This window comes from Pipra filicauda, unplaced genomic scaffold (genome assembly GCF_003945595.2).
Source record: "Pipra filicauda isolate LSUMZ 115617 unplaced genomic scaffold, ASM394559v2 scaffold128_size5466820_pilon, whole genome shotgun sequence".
NCBI lineage: Eukaryota > Metazoa > Chordata > Aves > Passeriformes > Pipridae > Pipra > Pipra filicauda.
In genome coordinates, this window is record NW_024103751.1 from 4,595,769 (window position 1) to 4,606,468 (window position 10,700).

General features: G+C 43.3%; 1 protein-coding gene across 1 annotated transcript; it reads left to right on the forward strand.

Annotated features, from left to right (window-relative positions):
• Positions 1-2,206: 2,206 nt before the first annotated feature.
• NDUFAF4 (NADH:ubiquinone oxidoreductase complex assembly factor 4) lies at positions 2,207-6,397 on the forward strand. Its single transcript, XM_027724751.2, has 3 exons — positions 2,207-2,531; positions 3,302-3,399; positions 5,560-6,397. The coding sequence occupies exons 1-3, from the start codon at positions 2,405-2,407 to the stop codon at positions 5,854-5,856; spliced, it is 522 nt and encodes a 173-aa protein (XP_027580552.1). The 5' UTR covers positions 2,207-2,404; the 3' UTR covers positions 5,857-6,397.
• Positions 6,398-10,700: the final 4,303 nt, after the last annotated feature.

Below are 10,700 nucleotides of genomic sequence, written 5' to 3' on the forward strand. Positions count from 1 at the left end.
TTGGCAGTTCTTAGCTTTTGAAGGGAGAATCTTTTTTTCCAAATTTGGCACAATGGCTTATCCGCAGACAGATCAATAGGAATGTCTCAGAGAAATGCTAAAGTACACATCAAAGGTCTACAACCTCCAGAGGCATCCATGTGGATTCTTCCACTGTAGCCACATCAGACAGACTCAACACTTACAAAAGCATCAAACCCTGTAGTCAAAAACACAGGTTTATTCTGCAAGTAACTGATATTTAAGGACACTTGTCACCAGTCTGACTTCAGCACCTTTTAACAGCTTCCATGTTCTTATCACTATATTACTTGTCTTCTTAGTATCATTACACATGCAATGTCCAAAATAAGATAGGGTCAGTAAGTTTATTACCAGAGAACAAATACATATTTCTGTCCTCCTACAGACAGTGAGAGTCTTTAAAATAAAGAAGTGGAGAAACTGCACCTTCATGATGCCCAAAGCGAGCAGGGATCCAGCACAGACCATGCTCATACTACCTTGTCTCCATTGTCTTTCTAGATCTAGCTGGCTTTCCTCACCACCAACTCGTCTTTTGGCTTCCCTTCAAGGAAAACACTGTCATTTATTAATCCAGTATTCAAGCATGCTGTAACTTTAATAAATATCACATCATAATTGTTATTACTAAGTAGTGCTACTAGTAGAAGACCAAAATCTGAAAACACAAGTTTTGCATGCCCACAATAATAAGAACAACTAGATAGATGCGAGGGCAGAAAATAGGTGATTTCCACCTAAAAAAAAAAAGAGTATAGCGAGAAGTCTGGTCTCCTCTCTGTCTTTCACTAACACTCCCACTCCAAATCACAGAATCATAGAATCATAGAATCAGCTGGGTTGGAAGGGACCTCCAAGATCATCAAGTCCAACCCTTGATCCACTACTGCTGCAGTTGCTAGACCATGGCACTGAGTGCCACATCTAGTCTTGTCTTAAAAACCTCTGGGGACGGAGAATCCATCACTTCCCTGGGCAGCCCATTCCAATGTCTGATTACCCTCTCTGTAAAGAAATTCTTCCTAATATCGAACCTAAACCTCCCCTGGCACAGCTTAAGACCATGCCCTCTTGTCTTGCTGATAGTTGCCTGGGAAAAGAGACCAACCCCCACCTGGCTATAACCTCCTTTCAGGGAGTTGTAGAGAGTGAGGAGGTCTCCCCTGAGCCTCCTCTTCTCCAGGCTGAACAGCCCCAGCTCCCTCAGCCTCTCCTCATAGGACTTGTGCTTGAGTCCCTTCATCACTTCACTCAGGCAACTATTACCATGCCTTAAGTCTGCAAACAGCATATACACAACTTAAAGGAATTACTTGTTGACTAAATCACACAGCAGCTGGAACTAGTAAGACACTAATCTCTTTTGGTAAGAGACCCTGTGAGTCCTGGTTGAAACAAGTGGTCGACCATCAGGCTCTACTGTTTCTTGCATCAGGATAAAAGTCCTTAGTGTTGCTCTTTCTGCTTTCCGTTCTCTGAGGATTCTGTATCTTTCCATGCTTTGCTTCTTGAATCTATAACCTGCTGATTCCATCTCAACAATTTTGATTCTGCCTACAATTTTACTTTTCTTATCTGGCATGGCTCAAGGTTTCTCAGTACTTCCTCTCAAGTCTTTCTCGCTATTTTTGCAGAAGTCAGAAGAAAGGTTAGTTGACTGAGCTGAAAAAGAGGGTCTGCACCCTGATGGCATTGTGTAGCCTACAAACTCTGAACAGTATGGGGGAAGTGTCCCGATTTCCATGTGGAGTAGGTCTTCTAGATGACATCTTCTTATAAAATTAATTTTCTGTTACTGAATAGACCAGTGAGATGCTTATAAGGAAACGCTACACACGTTAACGAGAGTGTAAGGCAGAACATCCCTAAATATCTCCACGTTATCATTATCCAAGTAAAAACTTGAAAATACTCAAAAAGCGGGTGCGACATGTTATGTACACCGAGATGCCTCGGTGCGGTTACAAGCCGAGCCGCAGCACTGCGCTGCCCCACCGAGCGCATCTCCACCCATTAACAAAGGGCGACAGTCACGACATGACGTAGCCGACAGCTCATGCGCCACCCGACAACTCCTGCGCCCGCCGCCGCGACTGAGAAGGAAACTGTGTGCCAGCCCGCGGCTTTGGGAGCATTCCCGACGGGACCCGCCCGACCCCGGCTCCCCGGGGGCTCCGGGCACACGTGCCTTTAGAAAAGCCACGGCAGCACCAACGCCGCCCCGGGCTGGCGTCCGCCGGAGCGCCATGAAATAAAAAAGCGAATCGTCTTGTCCCTAGTTTTCGTTTGTCTCTTTGCCCGGCGTAATCCGCTATTTTCTTCCGGTGCATTATTTTCTTCCGGTGCATTCGCCGCTGCAGGCGCGGCGCGGGCGGCGACGATGGGCGGGCGGGTGACCCGCGTTTTCCGGACCTTCAACGTGGAGAACCGGGCCCGCCGCGAGATCAGCAAGGAGAAGCCCACGCCCGCGCCGCGGCACCGCATCGCCCGCATGGACGCCACGGCCGGTGCGTGCCGGCCTCGCCGGGCGGGGGGGGGGGGCTGCCGGCGGGGGGCGGTGTCTGTGGGCCCGGCGCGGTGCCGTGGCGGGGGCGGAGGAGGGGAGAGCGGGTGCCGGGTGCGGGGGGCGCGGGCGAGTATCGGGCGGTGCGGGGCGGCGGCGTCGCGGCGGGGCCGGTGACATTGAGAGCGGAGAGCGCGCGGGGCATGCCGGGAGCCGCGGCGGCGGCGGGTGCGGGGGGTGGCTCGTGGGGCAGCCCGTGGGGGGCAGCTGATGGAAGCGGTTGCTGGAGGAGGTTGCTGGGGCAGTTGCAGGGGGCAGTTGCTGAGGCCGGTTGACTAGGGCCGTTGCTGGGGGCAGTTACGTGGGGGTGGTTGCTGGGGCAGTTGCTGAGGCAGTTGATAAGGGCTGTTACTAGGGGCAGGTGCTGGGGTGGTATTGCAGATCTGTACCCGGTGTGCCACAAGCTTCCCACAAGCGTGTGCTGCCCACAAGCGTGTGCTGCCCACAAGCGTGTGCTGCCCACAAGCGTGTGCTTCCCACTGTGCTGTGGCAGGTGACCGGGCGGCACTGCACTGTGAAGAGCAGCATTGTTAAAGCCAGAGCTGTGGGGAGAATGACAACTTGCCAAGAAGGCCTGTACTTTTGGAGGAGCCATGCCGTGCCTTCTGGGGAAGCAGTGAGCTGGCAGAACTAACAAAAAGGAAACAATTTGACTCAAATCTGTCTTTTCTCCTTTTTTAATCCCCCTTCCCTTCTTCTCCTCACTGCCTTTAGATCAACCAGAGATAAAAGAAGAAATTTTAAGAAAGGACGATAGGCTTCTCACATTGCTAAAAGATGTTTATGTCGAGTCCAGAGATCCGCCAGTACAGGTGAGTATGTCTCTTTGTAGGAGCCATACCAGCATCAGCTTTGGGGTCACCAAAGTCAGTGCAAATTTTGTGTCAAGAAAAATCCTCTATCAATGCCTAAAAACTACCTTATTTTAGTGGATAAAAGTGGTGGTTTTATTACCCTTATATACATCAGTAGTACTGACTGTATCTGACCCTGTGTTTTGAACATGTGATGGACTGTGATTATACAAGTTTTTAAATGCTTACAGAGTCTTCCTTTTTAACATTGTGTTGATCCTGTTTTGTTTTTTACTTAAATTCTCACTTGGGCAGTTGTCCAGCCTTTTGCAAAGACACAAGAATTTGCCAGAGATCGCTTGTGGTGTTGCAAGAAGAGATTAAGACTGCTGTGGCAGCAGGGATGTGATAGAGGACAAAGATGTTAACATTTTAATGGAGTCTTTAAGTACTGATGTTCATGTCATATAGCGCAGAGACTTTTTTTTATCTGGCTGATGAAGTGCCTTAGGTTTTTTCTGCTTAACCTTACGGCTTGTATGGTTATCAGTTTCTTTATTGCCAGGCTGCAATCTTTGACTTGGGAAGGCAAAACGTACTCCTTCTCATTCAGTGAAATGCAGACTGGGGTTCAGTCTCCTGTTTTCCATCATGTTATGTTATGGCTTGTGCATTTTACTTGTTGCATTATTGGACCACTTTATTCCAGCTACTTTATTCAATAATAAAATTTTTATAATAATTTTTAGAATCAGCAAAATTCCTAAGTCTCTCTAATTTGCCACTTACATGATATTCAAGTCTAAAAATATTTAAAATGCAAAAAAATTTCTTCAGTCTCTCCCTGAAGTTTCCATTTAATCTCTATCCTTAATTTTCATCATAGAGGATAGTACTTTAATCTTCAAGTGCTGAAGGTCTAATTTCAGTATCTTTCAATAAGCCTGTCAAGAGAGCTTTGAGAAAAAGCCAAAAGTGGAACAAATCTTTCCTTAATTCTGAGGTTGCTGCCACATAAGACTTGCTCGTTTGTGTCTGCTTGTAGTTGTTAGGAAGAACATGATTGATGTGTAAGCACAGAGATCTATGGGCAAAACTTACTCCAAACGCTTCCTTCCGTTCCTGATGTCACACTGACAACTTTGTGCATTGTGTACATTATGTGTACCTACCTCTATGTATGTTTGGTGTGTCTGTCTGTGGTAGGTGGAAAAGCACCAGCTCTGGAGTCCTGAATAGGCAGATGCCCAGAGACAGATCATTTAATCAAGACTTGAAAAATCATTCATTATCCAGGCACAGTTTTAGCACAAAGTAGAAGGAATACATGGAGAACAGATCAGACATTCTCTGTAGTTTAGAAACAGACACACAGATGTAACATCTACATCAGTTTTCTCAGCATGTGAGTTAATACAGAGTGTTTGTGCGCCAGTCAGTGGCTGTGGACTCTGATTACTTTAAAAGTACTTTTTCTTAAATTTAAGAAAGATTTAATTGTGTCCTTTTGTGTGTGTGTGTGTGTCATTCACTAGTAAAATCTTAATAAAAGGCAATATGAGGAAACCAAAATTGGTTTGGAAATTACTTGAAAATATGAAGGGATCTTGGAGAAGAGACCTTGTGTGTCTTCATGCTTCAGTAGTCATGGCAGTGAAACTCTATATGGTGCTGCAAAATAGTTTCTTTTTGTCCAGGAAAGCTTGTTCTCTAGAACAAAGCAAAGGAAGGAATATTTTTAGTAGCAAAACTAAAATTTGAATATGAAAGGAAGGGGAGAGAGACTACATAAAAAAGTTTTCCAGTAGTATCAGAAGGATACCAATTTGTTGTATGATTTTATTTTTTTTGTCCCTTGCAGCGAATCAGTACCAAGTATTAGGTTATCTGCATTTACATTTGGCTACCAAAATCTGTAGTTTGCTTTGTATGAAGGGCTGCCAAGTCTGTACAACACATAGAGTGCAATGGATGGGATGCTTTTCAGCATTTGGTTGGGAGTTGACATGTAGGCAGTTGTATGTAGAATGGCTGTGAAAGAAATTACAAGAAGCGAGGCTGGAGGAAACCTTACTGGAGAAGCTTACAGGAATTGTCATATTTAGGAAAACAGCTTTGCTACAATATGCATAGTAAACAGAACTGTTAAGTTCTTTTTGTTTTCCTTCCCACAATTAGGTAAAAGATGGAGGTGGAGAACATCTTCCGTGTAAACAGGAGGAAAAGAGACTTACAAAACTAGGCCATTTGGGAGCTCTAGATGTTAAGAAAGTTTCCAAAGGCAAAATTTCCATTGTGGAGGCTCTGACACTTCTTAATAATCATAAACTTCATCCTCAAATATGGACTGCAGAGAAAATAGCAGCAGAATACAGTCTGGAACTGAAGGATGTCAACTCTCTTCTGGAATTCTTCATTCCTTTCACCGTGCAGGAATTTCCTAAAGAAACCAAAAAAGCTATAAAGTCAACATAAAAATACTTGCCAAAACCTGGTGTGATCTCACTTTTGTCTTAATTTTACTCTTAAGTATATTCAGTGTCTGAAAGTTCAGAGTCGGTAACATGTTGTGCAACAATGACGCTTCCTTATACCAGTGAGATGTATTCAAGCAATTCCATTCTGTATTGGATGGCTTCAATGAAATGCAGCAATTACAGTTTGTAAACCAGAATATGACCAGTAAGTGGTACGAGAGCATGTAATGCAGTTCTGATTATCCCATTCAAACATTACAAGTTCAGTTAAAGCACTTTACCTTAACATTGAAAGATTGCCTTTCTTAGCAGAGACTTCCTGGCCTGCAGCTAAACAGGTGCTCTGCAGGTGTTAGCTCTGTAGTTTCATGTTGCTGTGTTCCTTCAAGGATTTGTTGCCAAGGTGTGCGTATATGCAAACAGCTGTCTTTCTTTTGTATAAGAATGGAATAGTAGTTATACTTTGTGAAGAAGGTTAACCACAAGATTTGGGAAATTCAGCTGTGTCAACTATAAAATAAAAAGATGAATAGCAAGAAGGCCTCTTTCTGGTGCTGGAACAGTAATGGCTGATCCATAGCTCCTTTTCTACTCTATTCTGATTTAGCTTAAATACCTGCACCTCCCTAGGTGCTGTCAGCCAGGGAATTTGTAAAGAGCGATGATCTTCTAGCACCTGCCATGGTCTCAGCAGTCCATGGCATCTGCTGTATGAGAAATAATGCTTCATGTTAATAGGTAGCTGTGCAATTCAACTGGATCTACTAATTGGACCCACTAGTAGGTCTTTTGTGAATATGTGCCCATCCTGTTACAACAACCCTTTTTTTTCCCGTGGAAGCATTGTCTAACTGACCCGATGTGGGCTAGGTCAGGTCATGTCTACTCACAGCAAGTTACCCACATACTAGCAGACTGAGGATGAACAGCATCCTTTCCAATTGTTCATAAAGGATGACACAAACTGTGAGGTGGTAGCGGTGGATTGTAGTCTTCTTGATGCTATGACTGTTTAGGTCTGTGTCAGTAAGAAGTTTTGCACTTACTGTAGTGAAAAGTGGTTCATGTTTTCCAGATAAGCTGGGGCAGATAATCAGAACTGATATTTAAAAATGCATTATGGGTGCCTTCATTCAAAACCCAAAACCTTAATTTTATGTGGCACTAATATTTTTAGAGCCCATCACCAAAGAAGGTGAATTTATTAAAAGGATGTAAATCGGTACTAGGCCTACAACGTAACTTTCTTTTCAAGAACTTTTCTGCCTGGTCTTAGATTTAGAGTCTGGTAAATACTTTAGCAAGAAGATGATCAGCTTTATTATTTCGTGGCAAGATTTTTTCCACTTCTCTCTCGGAGTTGGAACACCATATTTACAGTACAGTTTGCCACAGTGTATTCAGGGTTTTGCTTGATTCACTTCTGAAGTACATAACACTGTACCATAGTGGAAGATGACACCAAGTGCATTGTATAAGAATTCAAAATTGTTAGTCTTTGGATGTGTGGGGATAGGGTTGTCATTTGTCCTGTAATATAAAATGGGGTACAGAGCTGCACTCTGAAACTAATGTACCTGGGTTATGTACAACACTAAGATTTCTTTGCTTTGCACTCTTATTTTATAGAATGTTTTAATAGAAATACTTCATTGTTTGAATCCTGTTCATCCTAATGTAATATTTAAGTAATATTTGGAAAACAGCTACGGAATGTATTTGGTGCAGATATTGTTGCTGTTACTATTGGACATGCTGCGATTTCCTTCTTTAAAAATGAATCTTTTAATTATGGATTGGAGTCAATTAAAAACACACCAGAACTGGCACCAGACAGCAGTTTAACCATGCCCCCCTGACCACTGTGATATGTATTTTGGCATCTTCTGTCTGCCTTTGTGAAAAGTCTTGTAATGTGTCAGCACCATGACAGTGTCCTGTTTCATGTTGAAAGTCCCCAGAGGCATTATACTACTGCACTGCTTACACCCTCAATAGGCACATGCTTTGGGACATTTGATGCTCATCATGTTCAATGCTCCAGCCATACCTTCAGGACAAAATCCTGTCCACAAATGTGATGATTGCAAAGCTATTCCCTGTTTCTCTGGAGCCAGGCTCTCTTCCTCAGAATGTATCATCCACAGTGGGAAGCAGAGGTCACGGCAGAGTTGGTCTAGGGATCCATCTCCCTGGAAGCAGGTAAACTGGTAGCCCAGAAGGCTCCTCTGGAGCAGGGAACTTCTTTGGCAAAGGTTGCTCACTCCAGGAAAATTAGATGCAATGCAGTTTGTCAGCACACAGATTCTTCTGCTGGTCACCCGCCCCACCTGCTGGGCAGCGTCAAACCAGCACTTCAAAGGTATTGCTGATTGTACAGGACCATGTAAAATCTGTACCATTATCTATCCAAATTATGTACAGTCTGAATGTTTAGCTTTCACTGTGTCTTCAGACATGGAGCATTTTAGTTGTCTGAAGCTTACAAGGAGAGCCAGAAGCATGGATCTTTACCCTGGTGGGAAAGCCTGACCCTGATCAAGCACTCTCGCTGCTACCATCTTGTCCTGTGTCCGCTTATTGACCACAGCAGGTGTGTGTGCTTAACACACCAGTGTTCCAGTGAGTATGTGTTTGAAGATAATGCTGTCTTTAGAGTTGATGTCTGGGATAAGACTACTCTTACCGTTCCGTCTATTCTGGAACTACTTAGTTCCTTTTTTCTGGTTTCAAGGGACTCTTTGCCCATCAGTTCTCTTGCCTGCTTACTAGTTTCTAATTGGAAGAATAATGGTATTTTCTTTACCCTTCAGACTTGATTTTGTCTGTGTTCCTTTCTGTCTATATCCCTTTCCTATAGCTGTTTGGCTGTCAGCTTAAGGAGAAGGTATTCTCCAAGCAACTGTTTTGAAGAGGCAATTATGAGGAATTTGTGGGAACTCACAATTCAGTTTTCTGGTGCTCATATCTGAAGAATTTTTCATGTCTTGTTGCCATGCATGCAGTGCATTGAAATGTAGCTTAGTTCTTTTTGGCCACCATATAGGATCATTACATTTGGTAAGGAACAACCTGTCTCACTCAAACTGCTTTTTTCTTGTGGAATTAATGTAAAATGTATATTAAGTATGAGCTTTGTAAGCCTGTAAGGGATTTGTTTCATTTCTTGTGTAAATGGCACACGGTTGACGAACTTCTTATATGTGGCATTATTATACCAGTTCTCCAGATGTCACTGCATAAATTCCAGGCTGCCTTGGGCACTGATACAGAGTGAACACACAGGGGCAGGCTGAGCCTTATTGGAAAATGAGGGTTACATTCCTGGTGAGAAATAAAATTTATTTTCTTCAGGGGAGTTCCAGCAGGTATACTGGAATTCCTGGCTTGATTTTTTTTCTTTTTTAAAAAGATTCTTTAGGGGGAGTCTAGTAGCTCACTTACCCGTATTTTCTCGGACATAGTCCCATTTCTCCAGCTTTGTTCTATCACGAAGTCTATTCCTAGCCTTCTCCAGCCAGTCTTTTCTGCTATGACAACTTCATATAGTTGCACTCTTGCTCTGTACTAGCTCACATGCAAATGTTGGTTGTATCCTGCCCTTTCAGTATCAACAACCTATTTTATTTCTGCAGAGCTCTCTTGCCTTCTAGGAGTAGCACACCTGCTGAGGTAAAGATGAGAGGACTGAGCACATGTTTTGCTCTGCAGAATTTATGAATAGGACAGGTTTTCAAAAGGAATGTAGCTTTTACATCTTCAAAAGCTGCTCTTTTGGGATATGTGAACTTAAGTCATCTTTTTCTGTCTCACTGTATATGTATTAATCATAGCTTGGTTCTTGCAGTCTGATGGCAAGGTAGCAAGATTGGAACTGTGAGGCAGGAAAGTGTTTTAACTCTGCTTTCCATGCAGGTTAGTCAGAGGGACCTTCAGTACAAAAAGTGATCTTTCTGTAGCCTTTCAGCACAGGGAACTTGTCTTTTAAGCTGCCTCTTTTTACTCAAGGAGAAAAGAAAATCATGTTTATATGTGAGAGGTGTGTATTGAACTTACAAAATGGAATTTCTTACTTCTGTATTGAAAAATGGAGTCAAAGCTCAAGTAGTCATAAAACAGGATCAAAATGCAAAAGATAAAAAAGGTGGCTGTCTCACCTTGTTCCATGTGAGCATCATGTTTGAGATTGCATGAAGCTTCATGTTTCACAGCTCTGTTCTGCAGCCCCTTTTTAAACAGGACTTTTCTGGTTCTTAATTAAGTGGTGCTGGTGTTGAGCTGACAGGGGAGGCCTGACCAGAGCAAGTGAGCTTCAGGTGCAAAAAGGTTTTGGCATTTGAGACTGTGGCAGTTGTACACCAATATGGTATTAGTAATCAAAACAGCCTGCCAGTGCTGTTACTAAATCTGTTTCTAGCCATCTACAAGTCTAATGAATTCTGTAACCTTTCACAGTTTAGGTACTGGTGGGTTGTTATCAGAGCTAAGTGTTTTCTGCTGAAAAAGACTGATAAATCCCATGGATTAAATTCTCTTGGAAACTTAAAATTAGTTTTCTTGGTCTGAAACAGAGGCTGAGATTTACACAGCAGCAGTGCCCAGTAACAGTACTTTATCTCCTGTATCGTGCTGGAGGGAGAGCACCGTGGTGCTCCTGTGGCTTTGCAGTGTGGAGTAGGGTTTGATGTGTCTACTGCCGGACAAAGAATTTAAAAAATAAGTCTACCAAGGTGGTTCTTCTGTGACAGTGGTGCAAAATCCCCTGTGGGTGTGGGTTACTTCAACTGCTGAAGTTCTGTCTTTGGATGAGGTGTTTTGGCCTCCTGACTGGACTAATGCTGC